The following is a 19926-nucleotide window of genomic DNA, read 5'->3' as shown; positions in this document are numbered from 1 at the left end:
CAGTGAGAGAATTAATATGGAATTGGAAAGAATGATCAGAATAGTTTAGTAGAATTGTGGAAGCTGAACACGACTATGAATGAAAACAAATTTCAATTAATTTTGCTAACGTTGTTGTTTTTAATACGTTTAGTGAGCGGTTGCCTCTTCCTGTAAATATTGATGTCGTCACTAGCGCCTACGGAGAGTGGGACAGACAAACTTAAAATCACCCGCAGCCTCCTGCTTTTATTTTGTGGGTTGTACCCCCTTTCCAGCTCCATACTTTTCACCACTAGGAAAACAACGGCCCGGCGTGGAATGGGTTAAGGAGCGGGGGTCCAGATTCCTCCTCTCCTGAACGCCATGATGAACAAATGAACTCTCGGGGAATGAAATTTAAATTCCATAAAGGAGAAAAAGTTCTCTGTTTCGAACCTGATCCATCAAAGGCCAAAGTGCTCTATGATGCAAAGGTAAATCGTGGCGCGAAAACAGATGTAACTTTACATTGTCTCCATGGGATTTTCTGGAACTCATAACAACTCAGTCCAAATGTCTTGCTAACAAGTATTGCCACATTATTCCAAATGTTTAATTCCATTTCTACAGCCTCTGTCTCTGCGCGGTAAACTCCGCTTGAGCGGCTTGCTGACAAGTTCGCTTTTGCCTCAGCGGAAATAAATTAAAAGTATCGTTGTATCTTTTGGAAATCTTAAACATTTCCATGCTGTCAATATGGATATGACACCAGGAACTGTTACATGTTCACGTTATGTCGTTGTTTTTGAAGATAGATAACTGTTAGCGCTAGCTAGCCATCAAGCTAACTGGCGAGAAAGTAGCAAGGCCTAACCATTCGTGCCAAATAAACTGTCAGAGACAACTAGCCAGCTAAGTTAGCGGTCCGATCTTAGAGAAGTAACCTAGTTGTCTATTATGTACAGTGGTTATGACGTGATTACCTTAACATGTGCGTTGGTAGCTTTATATTGAAATAATTAATGCTAACTTAATTTGCTATCTGCCGTTTACCGGACAGGTATGCCATTCCGAGCGGTTCACTGGCTAAAAGCAGCGGGTTAAGTCTGTTTTTAAGCCATCGTTCGCCAACTTTGTGAAAGTAGATGGATGAAACACTGTTTTGCATTTTAATGTGGTACCGATGCTTTATTATTAGCTTGCGTTCATTTTCACGTTAAAATGATATGATTTGACTTTTTTTTGCGGGGGCTCATAAGTCTTCAAGGTTAAATGCACTCGTTTTCAGTCAGGTTTCAGTAAAATCGTCCGTGACCACAATGATATGAGGTGCACCGCAAACATGTTGTGGTCCATTAATGTCGTCACTGCACGCGTAATTTCACGCGACGAATTGTCTTTTATACCTAGAGAGCGCTCGAATTGGGGGGAGGGGGTAATTGTAGACGGTAGTAAATACGGTACCCCTGTCACACAAAGCCCTTGTAACGAGAACAAGAGCCACCGATAAGATAAACCGTTCACGCAGTGATTTTTCAAACGAATATTGATATTAAGTTGTTTAACGCCCGGTATTTTATATTTCAGGTTGTTGATATTGTAATCGGAAAAGATGACCGGGGAAAGAGAGTCCCGCAATATTTGATTCACTTCAATGGTTGGAATAGAAGGTAAGGCGCCACCGGTTCAAAATATAGCCACCCGCACACATGCTAGCCTTATATGGATATGGCTTGAGAAACAGTGTATGTTGATTATTTTCTGCTGTTGCTCACTTGTATTCTTGAACATCGGTCATTTAATTCCTAACGAAAATCAATTAGTTAACGGATATGCATGTAAGTATCCAGTCGTATGGCTAAACATGCAGCTAACGTAATTTACACAGCGCTCAAGGTCCCCTGTGACTACTTTAAATCTGCATCTGTTTACTCCGGTGCAGATCCTTTTGTGTAGTAATGTCAATATTTGTTGTACAGTCTTTGCCTGTGAAGTCTGGGAACGGTAAAGTTTTATCTTTTTTTCTAGTTGGGATCGCTGGGCTGCAGAGGACCATGTGCTCAGAGATACTGACGAAACTCGCAAATTACAACGTAAACTGGCGCGCAAAGCTTTGGCTCGCATGTAAGTCTAACCAAGAGACTCTTGGACTACTTTCTCATTTCTCTCAGTGGGACTCAAATTAGTCCCTCTTGCGTGAACGTAGCATAAGTCTACTAAAATGGTGCTAGAGGGTATCAGCCTTATATGGAGAAATGGAGTGTTCTGGAAAATATGGAAAAACGGCACTTTTATAGGGAGGAGCTCTGATTACTCCATCCTTAGAGCTAGTCTCACTCTGTCAAACTCTGATATGATGATGATGATGATGCTGATTGTTGATTATGTCTGGCAGGAGGAGAAAGGGATGGAGGAAGCGACGCTGTCGTTTGCCAGGTGTTAACTCGGTGTTAAAGACCCTCCCAGAAGAGGAAAGGGAGGAAAGCGACGATGCTTGTGAGTGTTTGTGTCTCTCCCTGATCAGCACAGTTGACCTGATTAGAACAGCATGTTCAAAATGTCACAGCAAGCTCCTAGGGATCTTGGCATTGTCTGTGATTGTTTTTAACCTGTAACTGTTAATCTCTTTATCTGTTTGCGTCCTGTGATGTTTTGGGTTGTCACTGTCAACACGTCCCTTCTCGAAAGTTGTTTGCGCTGGCGTGGCAGTGTTCGTTCGTAGGCGTACTTCTCAGAGAGTTCAGAATTGCGCAGATCTGTCATTGCCCAGTGTATTTGTGTGCTGTAACATATTTTTTTATTGTTATTATGTATGAATTTCTGTTTTGAATCCTTGTTCTTAAATCTATTTTTAACGCCCCAGCTGTGATCTCGTCATCTGGGGAAAGTGGCGAGGAAGATTCAGAAGATCCGGAGTCCTTAAAAAGTGAAGACAGTGACTCGTCTGAGGATTTGAGAGAGATGGTAATTTTGGGTGAAAATGAAATACTTTATGTATGTAATACAGTAAATATACGCTGCCTGGCCAAAAAAAAAAAAAAAAACTCACCACTTGGAGTTGGATTTATGTACGTAATACGGTAAATATACGCTGCCTGGCCAAAAAAAGAAAAAAAGTCACCATTTGGATTTGGATTTATGTACGTAATACGGTAAATATACGCTGCCTCTGGAGGCAGTGTTATGATCTGGGGTTGCTTCAGTTGGTCAGGTCCAGGCTCAGCGACGTTATGTGGCAACAAAATGAAGTCAGCTGAGTAACTGATTGTACTGAATGACAAGGTTATCCCATCACTGGATTTTTCTTTTCCCTGATGACATGGGCATATTCCAGGACGACAATGCCAAAATTGATCAGGCTCAAATTGTGAAAAAGTGGTTCAGAGAGCATGAGGGGTCATTTTCATGTATGAATTGGCCACCACAGAGTCCTGACCTTAACCCCATTGAAAGTCTTTGGGATGTGCTGGAGGAGACTTTAGAGTGGTTAGACTCTCCCGTCGTCAACGAGATCTTGGCCAAAAATCAGTGCAACTCTGGGCTGAAATAAATGTTGCTACATTGCATAAGGTGATTGAAACAATGGCACAGCGAATGCACGCCGTAATTAAAGCTAAAGGCGGCCCGATGAAATATTGGAGTGTGCGACTGGTTTTTTTTTGGCCAGGCGGTGTACATGGGGAGATTTGTGGTCTAATGTTTGTTTGCTTTTAAGTCCAGTTGATGTAAAACAAGACGTTTTGATCATTGTAAATTACAGTGCCAGTTTAATACTACATTTAGTACAGTTAATGCCAAATAAGCTCAACAGTTGATTTGTGTGTGTGTGTGTGTGTGTGTTAGAGGGAAGAACAGGATGGCCACACCAAGAGAGAGAGTGAGGACAAGACCGTCACTATAAACATAGACATCCCTGAGGTCCTCAAGAAGAAACTGGAGGATGACTGCTACTACATCAACAAGAGAAAAAAGGTAATTTTAATACACACAGACTTTGGTGACACTGCAGAATGGTACATCTGAGTCTGTCCAGAGAGAAAGTGAAATCTCTCTGATACAAGAATAGGATGTGGTTCTGAGGCTTTTTGGTCATTAGTGCAGTGGTCTGTGATAGCAACTGAAGAGCACTCTGAATCCTTCTCTAGCTGGTGAAACTTCCATCCCAGATGAATATAGTGACAATCCTGGAGTCCTATGTGAAACACTTCACCATAAATGCTGCTTTCTCCGCCAACGAGCGATACAGACATCCGCAGAGCTCCACGCAATCCAACCTGAGTCCCCACTACGTTCCACCTGAGAAGAAGTGAGTCGCATTCAACAGACAAACGTTGACACTACCCATTTAGCCTGGTCTTTTGATCCAACACTAAAAAAATATTAAATGGATGTAAACAGACACCCTGTTAATGTGACATTTGATGAGGGTATTGTTCATCCTTTGACTTTAAATGTTGTCCATCTGCAGTGAGGAGCTTTGTAAGGAAATGGTGGATGGTTTGAGGATCACCTTTGACTTCACCCTCCCTTTGATCCTTCTGTACCCCAATGAGCAGGCTCAGTTCAAGAAAGTCAGCTCCTCCAAGTTCTTCTTGCCAATCAGCGACAGTGCAGCTTGCTCCAGTAGGTAAGGGAGGAAAACAACACGTTGGTAGTCCTCTGACTTGACCTGACCTAATGTCGTTTCTCTTGGGAATGCTCAACTTCTTTTTTTTTTTCTTTTTTTTTTTTTTTCCTGCTGACGCTTTTTTCTAGGACGCTCCGCGAGCGTTCGCCCAGCCCCGGCTTGAACCCCGCCACCCCCCAGTCGACAGACAGCCAGCCCGCGCTCAGCGAAACCTCGACCGCCCCCGTCTCCACGGCGACCACGCCCAAGCGTCGCCGCTGCACCAACCCCGACGCCGACGCCACCCAGTCGCTGCGTCGCTCCACCCGCAACACCTCCGGAGGAGACCGAACGGCGGAGGGAGGAGGAGGAGGAGGAGGGAGCAGCTGCAGCGCCTCACCCCAACCCAAACGCCGCCTCACTGATGCCCCTACGCCTCTTCCCAAGTTCTTCCTCAACTTGGAAAAACGTGAGTTAGCCACCTGGCCTTTATTTTGCATTCACTGCATATTATTAGTAAAGGCAAATGTACCAGTTGCAGGCTTTTTTTTTTTGTGTCTAGATCATGGATAACTGAACAGCGTTTAGTGTTGTTCTGTATGTTTATTGATTCCATGAGCCAGCCCTTTTCTGATAATGGACTTCACTGCATCATAGCTTAGCTGGACGGTCAGTGACTCACTGTGGTTCGAGTGTCTTTACAGTGAAGAATAATAAACATTTTTTTTTTTTAGCTTTGGTTGAATTAGCTCAGCACCAGTGTGACAGACACTATTCATCCACTGGGTGGTGCTAATTACCCAGATTATAGTACCGTGTTCTGACTCTGCCTCAAACGTTCTGAATCCTGAGTCTTCTGCCCGCTCCCAGGAACACCAGTCCACAGCGGCTCCTCTTCTCCGCTGCCCCTGACGCCGAGTAAGGACGGCAGCGGCATTTTCTCCGGGCTGGAGAGCAGGAGGAACAATGAACTGAACGAGGTGAGCGGTGCTTTCAGCCGACAAACCGTAAATCTCAAACGTAATCCCAGCAGACTGTCGGATGAACTATAGCCTGAAGACGGCTCTCCCTGTCCTCATCAGACCTGTTCGTTTTACCAGCTCGCACGAATATGGTCTGAGTCCAATGCTCTCTGATGTTGTGCAGGTGCTGAGTTGGAGGCTAACACCTGATAACTATCCTCAAAGTGACCAACCTCCACCTCCTTCATATCTGTATGGGTCACAGCACCTCCTCCGACTCTTCGGTGGGTATCCTGTACCTTCCCCTCGTCTTTTGAGACCAGTCTCCTGGTCTCTGTTTCTTCACAACTGTACATATGTTTGCATCTGCCTTCATGTGTTCTCAGAATTTTTAATTGTGTCTGCCAGTTCATATATAGAAATATACAGAAAAATATATACAGAATACTCTCCAAAGAGGCGTCATTCAGAGCAAATCCAGAAGCAGACGTACACAAAATGGTGTACATATTGTGATTAGCTAATTATCATTATCATAGTGTGTGATATCATTATCACTCTCTACTGTATGCTGAAGCTCTTTTCCACCCCCCCACCCCACCCTCCCCCTCTCTCTCTTTAGTGAAGCTTCCGGAAATTCTGGGGAAAATGCACATACCCGAGAGGAACCTGCGGGCACTGGTGAAACATCTGGAGCTTTTTCTCAGGTACCAAACCACAACCAGTCTGAAAACACCCCAAATGCTCCACGTACCCTTGGCACAGACATTCCCATGTCAGTTCTACTAAAAGAGAATGTGAATTAACAGTTGTATATTTCCTATGAAAACACCTTGCCTGTGCAGTTAGACCAGCACAGTGTCTCCCATAGCAATACACTTTTTTCCTGACGTGTTTCACTTCATGGTTTTTAATCATTCAGCTCACTCACTTCTTTAGTTTTTTTCTTTACGTTCCTGAATATTACAAATCATTTTCACGTTTTATTCTGACTGCTGTAACTCGTGCTTTGGCACTGTCTCCAGCCTGTCTGTAATAAATCGGCAGACCATGAGGAGGTGCCACAGGGATAGATTAACCGTTTGCTCAAATCCGTCACTGATATTTAAATGCATTCAGTGACTCTGCAGAGGGAGTCATGACGTGAAATGTCTCCCCCTCTCTCTCTCCCTCTCTCCCTCCCTACTATGATAAATGAGTATACACAGGTCAGTACTTTCTTTCTTTTCTTTTTTTTTCTTCCTCTCCCGTTGGGACTTCAGTGACTGTGTTGACTCACCGCACATGCTCTTCTTGTTCGGAGACTTTTGTGCCTGTTTGATGCCCTTGGGTAATTTAGACAGAGTTAATGGGAATTTTGAAATGACAGCAGTAAATTAGAATTCTATAACTCACATAGGCTATTAAACAGTCAGTTGATGCCAGTGTAACCGAGTGTTGCCAGTATGTGCATAGTGTTCACTCGCCAAGATAAAGCAAACACATGGACCAAGGACCTAGTGAGATGCATAGGGTCTGTTCTACTGTAATGAATTACCTGTATGATAACAGTCTGCTCCATACGACCTAATGATGTAGGAGAAAATACAGAGCTTAGGCACAGTTAAACACTGCGAGCTGTGAACAGTGAGGAGTGAAAAATGTCGATAGGACTGCTCTGGGCGTTCCCCAGAGCGACGGTCATTCAGAGGGAGCGACGGCAGACCGTATCGACCTGCCGGGCTTTTCCACAGCTTTATAAACACCTCCTCTTTTAACCAAGGGGAGCATGGACAGAAAAAAAAAAGGTGCCTACACAGTAGTTCTGTCAATACCAGAGTGCGGTCTCCAGTGTCCTCTCGACAGTTTGTTAAGTAGGTCTAGCGTATGGAGGTGCAGTACATCAACAGGTAAAGATGAACGAATTTCACGCCACGATTTTAACGCGGCGGCGCGCCGTCGAGACTTTCGCGCTCTCCGGGTTTTCAGCACGGAAAACGTTTACCGGCCACTCTTCTTTTTGTGGTTGGGATGAAGAGATCAGATGACAGATTGAGGTGTGCCTCGCACTGATTCCCTGTATGTGATAAGAGACGGAGAAAAAAGAGAGAGAGAGAGAGAAAGCGAGTGAATACCGCATTCAGAGTCAGGGAGATCAGTGGGCGTTACACAAGCCTCAGAACTAATCTTTAAATCCTGCCCGGCGATCTTCCGCCCGGCCCCCAAACCCCCGGGGGATTTATTACTCTCCTCTCTAATCAAACAGCTGCAGTCCCTCGTCCAGACGCTGCTCCGCGCTGTCACATCCTCCTCAGCTCCTCTCCGCTTAACGAGACAGACACGCCCGGTTTTTATTTTTTATTTATTTATTTATTTTTTGTACAGAGATTGAATTTCCCCTCACTTAGCAACTTGTGGAGATTGTCTGCCGAGGAGGGGGGGGGGGGGGGGCAACAACAACAACAACAACATTAGATGTTTGATGTATTTGAGCAGAGCGGTGCATTCTGGGAATGTACACATAGATCTTTACTAGAATGATTGGGCTTAATCCCGTCTGTGTTGGGTGGGTGAGTTGGTGGGCAGGTGGACGTCCCTGTTATAGATGGATACTGAAAGAGACGACATATGTAAATGGGGGAGATCTTACTTTTGAGGCGTGTGCATAATCACCATCCCATTTGACAACAAGGATAAATGTCTTCTTCTCACGGCACTGTACACCGTGATCAAAAAGCAGAGGGAACCATGCTTTCTGTCCAGGTGCTTGCGACGTCAGGTTATAATTTGTGGCTGGTTAAAGCATTCTTCATTTCTCAGGCTGATGAGGATAATTTGTTTGCGGTGGGATTAAGAGATGCTAGAGTGGAGGAAACTAAGATGAGATGGCAAGATTTAGGGGATTTTGCAGAGCAGCGGATACTTAGAACATTCCGGATTATTTTCCAGATTAGATGGGGAGATTTTCGCCTGCCAACTTTTTGTGAATTGGGTTATTTAAGGAAACTCCCCATCACACCTTGGAGGATTGCACCCAGAGATCAGAGGTGACTCAATAGTTTGATCACCATCTCCCCATTTATGGATTATGAGGTTTAATTCTAACACATAGCAAATGCAGATATCATTTGGAAAAACGTAATATCCAGTGCACTTGCATAGCCTTTTAAAAAAGACATTTAAATAGCAGATGCCTCAAATTGCATTTACCAGAATGTAAAATTTGGCATGGAGCGTTTCCCCACTTGAAATATGTTGAATATTCGTTGCATTAATATAAATGATAATGGACACTGCACTTTAAGCGGACAGTGACGTTAAAAAGATGGAACTTCCTGGAATTAGATGATTAACGGAAACCGGTCTCAAGGGCTCTGCTGCGTCAATGAATAGACGCATAACGAACGTTATGTGGTAACGAACAAACCAATGCATTAAAAAGTGTTTCATCTGACGTGACTTTTACCGACGTTCCCTCTCATGTACAGTGGTACGGCTAAACCTCGGAAATCCTGGGTCTGCCTCTCCAAAGCTAAAGCTCTTTTAACTCCGCCCCTTACGTTACTAAGCAACTCCGAAAGTGAAAACTCAGCTATGTGGTAAAGTTTTTGAAGTCTGTCTTAGAAGATTTAGGGAGGAGGAGGGGGGGGGAGAAAAAAAAAAAAAAAGATGTACACACTGAGTGGTAAACAAATCCCCCAGGATAGCCACTGAGACAGACTGTGCCTGTTTTACAGCGTTTGACTTGGGATTTACAGGTCCCTTCTTCCCTCCTCACTTCTTTTTTTTTTTTTTTTTTTTGTCAGGCTTTTATCTTGTCTTGAGCTACAGGAGCTCTGTTGAGTAAAGATAAACCACTCTGGAGTTATTGCTTTTTATTTCATTATTTATACATGTTGCACTGTCCCTGCCTAGACTCCCTGTGTCTTCATTGAATCTCACGTATTGGTCTTTCTGACAGGTTCCTGGCGGAATTTCACGAGGACTTTTTCCCGGAGTCGGCGTACGTGTCCGCGACCGAAGCCCACTATTCCATGAAACAGCCGCGGCCTGTCTATTGAGGAGGGGACCTGTCCCCCCCCCACCCCGGCGTTTTGGAGCGTCTGTTCCCCAGCTCTTATAGAGTTCCCCTGCCCCTCTGCATCGCCGCTGGTCTTTCCACGTTGAGCAAAGTTTTCTTTGTGCTTCTTACTGTGTCAGCAGCTGATCTTTTCACCCCCCCCCTCCCTGCCCCACCCTTTTTCCAGAGACTGTCCATCCCCAGTTTCAGCTGTGCACTTTCCTAACTGGGAACAGCGGGGTGGCAGTGGCTTTGCTCGCAGCCTGTTGGACGCAATGGCGTTTAAAAAAAAATGGACGTCCACTTTTCTTGTTTTCCTTTTGTTGGGGGGGGGGGGGCTACCCTCTGAGGACGGAGGACGGGTCCTCGTTTACTGTCGCTCTCCCTCTTGCTCGTTCGTCGACGCCGCGTGACTGCTTGTTTTCTGTTTTTGTTTTCTTTCGCCCAGCCTCTCGCACTGCAGCATCTGTGTGTTTATCTCTTACCTTTCACTGTCTTTCTCTCGCCGTCTTTTTCTGAACCTGTGCTTAACTTGTGCCGGGAATACAAGAAAGACTTTCATTGGAGGTTCCTTTGTGAGGAATTCAGGAGATGTGTGAAACATTTTGAGTTTTTTTTATATTCTGTTTGTCCCTGCAAGCCAGGATTGTTCTAGTTTTTGGTTTGTTTTTTGTTTTTGTTTTTGTTTGTTTGTTTCTACCTGTTTACCGCATATTTGGTCCCAAAAAATGTGTTTATGGAACCGTTACTCCCTCACTCAAAGTTCTGCTATTTCATCGAGATGTACTTGTTAAAACTTTGTTGCATTCAGTTGGTTTTGTGATTAGAAAGGAAACCTTTTTATTTTATTCTAGTTTTTTTTTTTTTTTTTTTTGATAGATTTATAATGTGTTGCCTATCATTTCAGGACAAGAATCCTCATCTTAACATCGTTAAAATCCATTTTCAAATGATAATCTGACTCTGATTTCGATCATGAGGAACTTCTGAGGGGACGTCTAAATGTGTGTTTTCTCATATTGCTTGAATTACCCTGTTTTTAGAGGGGGGGGTGGGGGCTAATGATTCATTGAGTTGAGAATGTCTCCCTCTTATTCAGTGATCTTTGTGTGGTGCATGCCAAGTATCTTATGCAGAGAGACGGACAGAAGAATAAACAACCAGACGCTCGCTTTTCATTCAACGCTGTCAAAAACGTAGAAAACAAAATCAGTCTCAAAGTCAATCGATATGCTTAGCTGAATTCTGTGATACACAAATTCGAGAACCGGTAGAGCTTAGAGCATGCAGAAGAGTTCTCAGACCAGCCTTTCACAGGACGTGACGCGCACACAATGAATCTGATATGAATGCAACAAACCAGCGGATGGAGCGTTAGACAAGCACAATCTTAATGAAATCTTTCCGAGGTTCATAAAATGATCGTTACATAAAACCCGCTGATAAAGTCTCAGAAGCCCGGGCAGTTGACTTTACGCCGCAAATGACAAGAAGTCCTTGATTACCCAGAATTCTGACCACTTTAAAAGTTGAAAGTTTTCTTGTGTTAGATTCAGAGGTCCAAGAAGTAAAAGGTATCAGTGTCAAATTACCATTGCTTTGTTGTACTTCATTAAAAAAAGAAAATATGATTCTAAGAGTGAGTCATGAAGTCTTGTTTGGGATTCTTAAAAACATACATTTTCAATATATGTTTTTTCAGTGCAGACTGGATTTCATCCGTCACACAATAAAGTCACACCTTGGGCTGAATCCCTCCCTTTAGTGTTTGAAACATTGTTCCACCTTGCTATCATATACTGCATCTCCTTAAAAAATCAGACTGTTCAGCTGCAATAGGGTTTTATGGGATAAGCTAAAGCCTTGTCTCTGTTCGCTACTGTGTTCCGGCAACAGTGTGTACAGTGAGTGTCTAATGTGCTATGTAAGCGTGCTGGTAAAGGCTGGGGGGGGGGGGGGGGGGGGTTACTGTACTACACTACACTGCCTCTCTCCCACCCCCACAGCATTGATTCACAGTGTACCGAAGGCCCGGCCAAAAATGCGGTGCTTAGCACATCCTGACTAAGGGGGAACAGACATACTATATGGCTGTTGGAGAAGTAACTGGATATTAATTGACCACAGAGCAGGCCCGACCTGGGTCATTTTCTAAATTTTATATGACCACTCCGACTTAATTCTCCTTAAAATCACTAAATATATTTTGGCTGTGACGTGCTCCAGTTTCTTCATTTGCGGATCGCCATTCTGTGGTTTTAGGTAGTATCCATTAACAAGAGTTTTAATCTCACCAGTCTTCGATGTGTCTAGTGAAATGTACTATTTGCATAAACTCAAGTCTAGGTCACAATGAAGATAACTGTGTTTCATGTCTGGTTACGCCACATGACGATGTGCAAGGGGCACGATTAGTCACACTGTGTGTGGATGGATTACATCATCCCCCTGAAACACAACCTATCCCAGTTTTCACTATGAAGTTATTAAAACACATAAACACGAGGATTTTTATTTCAATATATACTCTCATTTCCTTCAGCTATAGTGAGTTCCTCCCTATCACGATAAGCTAAGTGGAGAGCTAGGCTGAGTGCTAATTCGATTGAAATGCCATGGCAGGACGCTATGAAGCACTTACAAGGGGAACCTGAGATGAAGAGCCAGGCTTCACTGTATTGAATGGCTGGCCAATCCAAGCCCAGAGGCACATCTGAGCCCACAATAAAATGATTTCTGCCCCACACTCTAAATATCCATTTCTCATGATTGAATTTGCACCAGTGCAGCAGCACCTGCAAGTGTAATGTGATATCACCTCTTGTTTATATCCGTCTGTCTCTCTCTTTCTCGCTCTTGCTCTCTCTCGCTCTCACAAACACACACACACCTTTTCTCTCTCTTGGAATCTGTACGTCTCTCTCTTACCGCTGTAAAGAAAAACCTTCCAGTATCATGGCTCGTGGTGAAACTAGCATGGAACTGGAGGCCAGCGTTCTGGCTTCAGTAACAGCTGCAGACGTGGGATGGATTGAAGAATCTAGATTAGAGATGACGGGGTGAGTACAGTTGATACCTTTGGCCTCTTTTAAAGGAAAGACAGGTTTGAAGTACTTCTTCATTGGTTTTTGTATATGTGTGTGTGTGTGTGTGTCTATTTGGCAGGCCAACTTTCTCATTTCAGAAATACTGTGAATGTTCTCAAGCGTACTGATTAGCGCCAGTAAATTAGCATAGTACAGACAACACAATAACGGATGTGTAAAGGGAGAAATCAGCATAAAAGTCCTCTATGAACATTCCTTGGTTGTTGGTGAAGTATTTAGGAAAAATATAACTCTGAAGCTGAACGGAGAAATCTTCAGTTCTTCTCTAGCTTTTCGACTCGTTTCCTCCAGAGGGTTCTTTACCTGACCCGCTGTGGTTGATTCACTCCTCAGACAATGTGATTGTCCTAATCCTGGCACGCTTTGAAACAGAGCTTTCCAGAGGCCCAAGCTTCACAGCGGGGCCACCAAATGGAAAAATCTGATTGCCCATCTTTTTTTTTTTTTGTTCTTTCCGAACTCTATCGTTTTCACCCACTGACTGCTTTACGAACAGGGAAGGGGGTCGGTTTTTGTTGTTAAATCTGAAGAAGCTTTTGGGAGAAATGATGAGACACTAAACCAGGAACTCTCTCTCTCTATGTTTTTTTTTCTTTCTTTGTCTTTGTTTTTTTTTGTTTGTTTTGTTTTTTATTGCATATGAGAGGGCTGATCAGACAAAATCAGACGGCGATAAGGCCGTGCTTTAAACAGAGGTCGAGTGAGGTCATCTCCAAACCCATTAAAGCTGCCTCGGGGTCTGCAGATTTAGTGTAACACAGTCATTATCAGTTAATTCGAGTGGGAAGAGGGTTGGGAGCTAGGACGGTGAAGGGGAAGGGGGGGGGGGGGGGGATCGATATTTTCACTCAGGAGTTAAATAGGATGGATGTAGAAACCGTCTTTGAGCGCATCACTTAGCTGTACTTGTGCAAATGTTTCTTCATTTGATTTTTCTTTTCTTTGTCTTTTTTTTTTCGCTCTAATATCACTTGTGTGTCTATCCAGATCAAGTTATCTCAATTAGAGAGAGAGACAGAAGAGTTCTGACAGCTCATACATCACAGCATTAATCCAAAATCCCATTCAGGCTTATCTAAGAGTCATCTCATTTTCACTGCAATATGAAAAAATATGCAGAACTTATAATACTGCCAATAGCTCCTCACCATTGAGTGGAGTTCCTTGTCTGATGTTTGTCTTTGGTTCCTGTTCTGTTTAATATCTTGGAGACTGTGAGCTTCCTCTTAAAATGAATGATGAATCATAAATCTTGTTATCTTTGCATTAGTTCTACTATGAAGTACGTAATGGAAATGTACACTTGACATGAAACTAAGGTTGGATTTTTCATTATGTCAAAAGCCTGGTTTTTAAACTCGTTGATGCATCTTAAAATAATGGCCTTGAAAACTTTGATGCGGACGGTGCCAAAAAACGACAACAACAACAACAACAAAAAACACATAAAGCACTGAGCTAGGTTGTTCTTTTTTTTTCAGCCTGAAATGTCGATTTAACATTGATCTCCTTTATTCTCGCAAAGTGTCCTTTAATTGCTGTCATTTGTTCCAGTGCACTCTTTCTCTCTTCTGACTGAAAGGAAAGTCTTTCTCATCTGTAATCCTCCCGATTCTCTCGTTCATTTTCACTTTTTCCTCTCAATGCTTTCAACTCGGTGTCTCCTATTCAGGTCATTTTCTCTCGCTCCATTCTTTGGTCCCTGACACATGTTCATACTGTTCACCCAGCCAGCTAACAACCCAACTTATAACAGCAGCTGGGGTGCTTCACAGGGAGATGAGCAGAATAAACACAAGATTATCAAAGAAATGCTTAATCTTGGATGACAGAAATGGTTGCGAAAGAAGATGTTATTGTTCTAACACCTTGTTTTTAGTCTAAAGAGGTTAGCCTGGTCAGATGTGTGTGTGTGTGTGTGTGTGTGTGTGTGTGTGTGTGTGTCTGCACCATCTGGAGGGTGTGTACTTGTGATGAGGCAGGTGAACTGTGCACATGTACTGATGGGAGTGAATCTCACACACACACACACACCACTCAGCCACAAATCAGCATTGACATTCCAGCACTAGCTTTGAGACGCTGTTAGTATCTACTTGTTTATCTTTCATCTTCATCTTTCATCTCTCTCTCTCTCTCTCTCTCTCTCTCTCTCTTTTTCCTAAAATTTCTCTCATTTTTAGATTTTTTTTCCTTCATATCTTCCCCAAACTTTAGGTATAAAACATTCGTCCTTTGAATGGAATATTCTTTTTTTTTTTTTTTTCTTTTGAGAACATTCTATAGTGAGAGTGGTTAAGGACCGGAGGAAAGAAAGAGAAAGAGAAAGAGAAAGAGAGGGAAAAACAGAATAAAATGCCGAACAATGAGGTAAGTGTAACTGAGCCTTGTGTGTTGGGTAAAACCAAGGTTTGTAACTTGTAATAAAGATGTGTATTGCGAATGAATGCTTGACATAATGCTCTCAGACATTGGCTTCGTTAATTCCTCTTATCACATTACAGATTATTTAGAGATTTGTAATCTGAATCTGATTTTCGAAAGCTACCTCTTAAAGCTCTCTGCTCTGCTTTTGTTTGTATTAGCAAGAGCAAGAACCACAAATACACTATACCATATCTGTTTTATTTAAAATAAATGCTTGCATGCTTACAGTTTTAGACACTATAAGATGCATTCTCTCAGATCGCTTGTGGAGTTGACATTAGGATCAGCAGTAAACCTTTCCCCTGCATTAGGGATCTTAAGCAGTGTTGGTTCTAATGTTTGTAAACCCCTGTCCTCTTTGCACAGTGTATTAAAAGCTGCCCTTTCTAACCTTTCCTGATTATTGAGATTCGCCTGTCTTTGCTGCCCTTTGAATGCACGCATGTGCGCACACACAGACACACACACACACACACACACAGAAAGAAATACATACTCACATACACAATATAGTCTGTTCTGGAAATCCTTCATCTTCTCCAAAGCCCCGGGGACTTTTTAATCATGTCACATGATTAATTGATTTCATTCCTCATATGCTGCACATGTTTAAGACCAACATCCTGGCATTTACTTTCTTTAGACTGAACCATCGCTTGAGCAATTGTCTCTCTCTGCGTTTGCCCTTTTTCTAATTTACTTTTTAAAATCATTAAGCCAACACGGCGCCACAATTAATCTCGGCCGGGCATATCCAAATTTCGTCCAAACGCACAAAGAAAGGGTCCTTAGAACTGGTCAGGTTATATAATCATTCTGGAAAAGATTTAGTCTTTCTATAAAGAGTCCTGAATAAAAAAAAAAAAACACTATGTCAAATTAACAAGATCTATGTTTTAAAACAAAACAGTCGCATAGACTGATGTGTTTTAACAGAGCTTAAAAGGTACACAGTGATTTCTTGCACCAGCAGATGAAAGAGAGAGCTGTAATAAGCTGCAGCAATGACCTGCGGACCATTGAGCAAGCAGAACACACCCATAGCCGGAGAACCGGTCAAACGCATCGAGGAAAAGATGCGGACCACAATCAATTACTCATACAGAGACATCAAGTGGAAAAAACATCTAACTAGCCTTTTATAGCAGGAGACATTTCATCTTGTTTCATCGCCCAACAACACCCCCACCCCACCCCACCCCCCCCTCACCCTCACCCCACTACAAATGGCGAGTTACATAAGATATAAGCATTCCAGATGGAAAGCAAAGAGGTGTAGGGAGTAATCAACCCTGCGCTGAACACGTACAGGGTTTCCGGGTCACCAATCACAGTAAACTCTACCAGGCAAAGGCTGATGGGAAGTCAAGCCACACACACATGATGGGAAATGATGTCATGATTCATGATCGGGGGAAGGGGAGAGTTGGATAGATTTTTAAATGTGACCAGCACACGTGTCCCAGTTACTAAGCTCAGTTCAGAATTGCATATTCATGAAAAGGATAATAACGTATATATTAATTCACAGCTAAGTGGGAAAATAAAGGTGGGAAAAATTTGGTTAATATGGATAGTTGCCCTGAGATTATTATTGATAAATATTATTGATAAATATCTGGCCTTTAATTTCTGTCCTGTTCATTTCTTCTTAAATAGTTACTGTATATAGAGACCATTGTATGTCATATCAACTTTAACTTTGATTATTTGCCTCTTGTCTGGTTTGTGATGTGTTTTGGTGGTAGGTGGTCCAAAGAAACTCCGCTTAGTAAAAACACTGAATCCTGAATCCAAATCCTATAGATTCATACCATTTTAGTCAACTCCAAACTAAAAAAACAAACAGAGAGAAACTGTCCACTTCAAAGATGCTTTCAAGTCTGGATGATGTCTGGATTTGAGTACCAGCCCAGTTCCAGGTGTTCCAATTGAGTCTTTGAAAAGCAGAAACTTAAAAACGCCGAGCTCACAAAACCGAAGCTTGGAATCAAACGTAGAGTGTTTTGTAGTGCGTTCTTCTCCTCATAGCACTGTGGCAGCTTTGTTGTGTGTCTGAGTCCAGCTGTTCAAGTGCTGATCCTCTCTTCTCCTCTTCACCTCTGTCTGTCTCTCTCTCTCTCTCTCTGTCTCTCTCAGAGTCAGTCAGTATTTACATCAGTATTTACATTTACACAGTATTTTTTTTTGTCATTTTCTCTCTCTCTCTCTCTCTCTCTCTCTCTCTCTCTCCATCCTTCCCTCTGGAGTATGATAATAGTATTGTGTCCGTAGTAGGGCATGGGGGGGAGTGTGTGCCCGCTGTTCCCCCTGAGGGGGCCCTGACTTGCACAGCTTGACAGTGTGTGTGTGTGTGTGTGTGTGTGTGTGTGTGTGCGTGCGTATGTGTATATGTGTGAGATTTATCCCGGCTGGCCCAGATGCCCCTGCTAAATCCATCACTATCGGTGTTGCACTAAGCTGGAACATTTGGCACAGCAGTGGGGAGGAATAGCAGGCAACAAAAAGAGAGAGAGAGAGAAAGGAGAGTTATTTTTCTGAAGAGAAGGCAGACATCCATTTGACGTTGGAGGCCACGGGGTGAGGAACAGGTGCTTGTTACCCCTCTCTGCCACCAGGCAGGCTTCCTCAGTCCAGCAGGAGGGATGAATCTGAGGGAGGATGAGTTGGGGGTTTTCACCATCATTCAGTGAGTAGTCCAGCCTCATAAACATGTGTTTTCTCAGCTCTCTCTCTCTCTCTCTCTCTTTCTCTTCTGCCCAATTGGTGTTGGTGTTGCCTGCTCACATGGTGTCGCACAAAACTTAGTTGTGTGAAGTAATCGACTGTAAACAGTTTTGATGTCTGCATGGGAGAAGAGAATGTTTTTAGATGTTTAAGACAGAGGCAACAAGCAAAGAGATGACGGGATTTGTTGGGCGACTGAGTTGGTAGTTTGAGATTATTTTGCGGGCTCTGGTTTAGTCTTGTGAAGAATTTTGTTATAGAAGGTACAGAACAGGGCATCGATGACTCTAATTCTGAAGTAGCTTTAATGAACACCTCACTCTTCCCCTCGGCCTTTTCTGTTTTCACCAACATATCTAACCAAAACATCTGTTCATCGAGGCAATCATTTGAAAGATCAACTCATTCATCAACTTTTTCATTCTGACCAAACCTTTTCAAGCTACTGCCTTGCCTCTATGTTCTTCTGTGAAGGATTTGTCTCAACACAAACTTTTCAATAGAAAGGTTATTAAATGTTTGTGATCTGTCTTGGTGTCAGGCATATGATTTGTGTGGTTTGAAGTAATCCTGCCTTAATAACCCATCAGAAGCTAATTCAGGGTTCATTGTAAATGGACAAATTCACTGCATTTTTCAACTTTAATGGCACTGAGATTACAGCCCATTGTTTTAGACCTCTAAACAATCAACAAAAAACTAATTTGACCAGTCAACAAAGAGTTGCTTCATACCAAAGGAAGTCAATGTTGCTAATTTCTATTGAGGTATAAACAATCCGATATAATACCCAGACAAGCAAACACATTATAATTTGTAATGCAAACAAAGCAACGTTCTCTCAAAGATATATTGCTAACGCAGATTAGCATGACAGGCAGTAGTAGCATTGCTACAGCATAAATCAAGATTTGTTTGAACTCGTGTTGTATTAAACATGCGGATCCAACGTTGGTAAACTGACTATCGCATTGCTAAAGCAGACTGGATGACAGAGATTGGGTGAAAGGCTGATGGTAACACTTAACGGAGTCCACTTAGATCGGTAAGTGGACGGTATTGATAAATTGGCGTAGCCAGCCAGCTGGGACGGTTATCAGATTCTCAATTAAAACAAAACAAAACAAAACAAAAAACAATATGTTTATCAGATTTAAGAGGAGTTAGGAATTAAAAGATTTTCAGTTGTAGACTGCACTTAAAATAATCAGGCTAAATCCATTTGACACAAACATGTTTGTGAGATTACAATATTTTTTCCCATAAATATTTTATTTTTCATGGGAGGAAAACAAAACAAAACACTCACATTTCCATGTAAATAGCAAGGACAAGGTTGAGCCAGACAACAGAGGGAGGGGGGGGGGGGGGGGAATTGTGTATAATTCTCATTTCAGGTCATTTCAGTACCAATGCGATAACTTAATGCTAGGCTAACACAGACAATGATAAGCATTGGGAACATAGCATGGCAAGTGTGAAGGCATTGCGTAAGATGAGACAGCACCGAGGAGCTGAGAGAGCCCTGACAACACGTCTGATTATTTTGTGGGATTAGGGACATGGTTTCTGTTTGGGGTTAAAGATGGCTTTTAAGGGCATGGTTTGAATAGGGTGAGGGCTAGTGTTGGAATAGTGACAGGCTTAGGTGGATTAATCTAAAACCGAACACCATCACCGTGACTTTGAAGATGCTTAAGAGTAATATCCATATGTGTTCCCTGCAACATTCCATGGTTTATCGCTGTTATGGCAAAGTAGAATTTCTTTCTTTTCTTTCTTTCTTTCTTTCATATTTTCCACATACTCATGTACATGTTTAAAAAGTCTATATCTAAAGATTGCATCAGAAAACTTTCAAGATTTGTTCATCCCTTCCTTTAATATACATTAAAACACACACACACACACACAGAAATACAACATGGAGGACATTTAGGATTAGGAACATACAATAAAAAAAAACTAAGCAGATTACTTCAACAATGGAGGACTCTGTGTCTTTAGAGGAAACCACGGTAACCATTGCGTAGGGAATGCCATGTGCTCGCATTTACCTACTGCCATACCACGGTTCATAGGAGTGAATGTTGTCTG

At 42.6% G+C, this 19926-nt stretch overlaps 1 protein-coding gene across 2 annotated transcripts; it reads left to right on the top strand.

Annotated features, from left to right (window-relative positions):
• The first annotated feature begins 336 nt into the window (after positions 1-336).
• On the top strand, positions 337-9721 carry LOC115816822 (male-specific lethal 3 homolog). Of its 2 annotated transcripts, XM_030779965.1 has the most exons (14): positions 337-455; positions 1549-1631; positions 1990-2085; positions 2357-2457; positions 2825-2935; positions 3137-3141; positions 3805-3933; positions 4107-4267; positions 4430-4588; positions 4717-5036; positions 5438-5547; positions 5714-5813; positions 6152-6236; positions 9470-9721. In XM_030779965.1, the coding sequence occupies exons 1-14, from the start codon at positions 357-359 to the stop codon at positions 9567-9569; spliced, it is 1659 nt and encodes a 552-aa protein (XP_030635825.1). In that variant the 5' UTR covers positions 337-356; the 3' UTR covers positions 9570-9721. The 2 variants fall into 2 exon arrangements, with proteins under 2 accessions (XP_030635825.1, XP_030635824.1); XM_030779964.1 differs by lacking the exon at positions 3137-3141 and having other exon boundaries at positions 2825-2925.
• The last annotated feature ends 10205 nt before the right edge of the window (positions 9722-19926 follow it).

Source organism: Chanos chanos, chromosome 7 (assembly GCF_902362185.1).
Source record: "Chanos chanos chromosome 7, fChaCha1.1, whole genome shotgun sequence".
NCBI lineage: Eukaryota > Metazoa > Chordata > Actinopteri > Gonorynchiformes > Chanidae > Chanos > Chanos chanos.
Note: the sequence above shows the minus strand (reverse complement) of the source record. Positions and strands in the feature narration are given on the sequence as shown.

Bases quoted from the DNA above. Each gene is read 5' to 3' on its own strand.
- LOC115816822 (XM_030779965.1), top strand. From the start codon at position 357: ATGAACTCTCGGGGAATGAAATTTAAATTCCATAAAGGAGAAAAAGTT. The intron at 456-1,548 runs GTAAATCGTGGC...TTTATATTTCAG, and splicing joins AAGTGCTCTATGATGCAAAG to GTTGTTGATATTGTAATCGG. The intron at 6,237-9,469 runs GTACCAAACCAC...TCTTTCTGACAG, and splicing joins CATCTGGAGCTTTTTCTCAG to GTTCCTGGCGGAATTTCACG.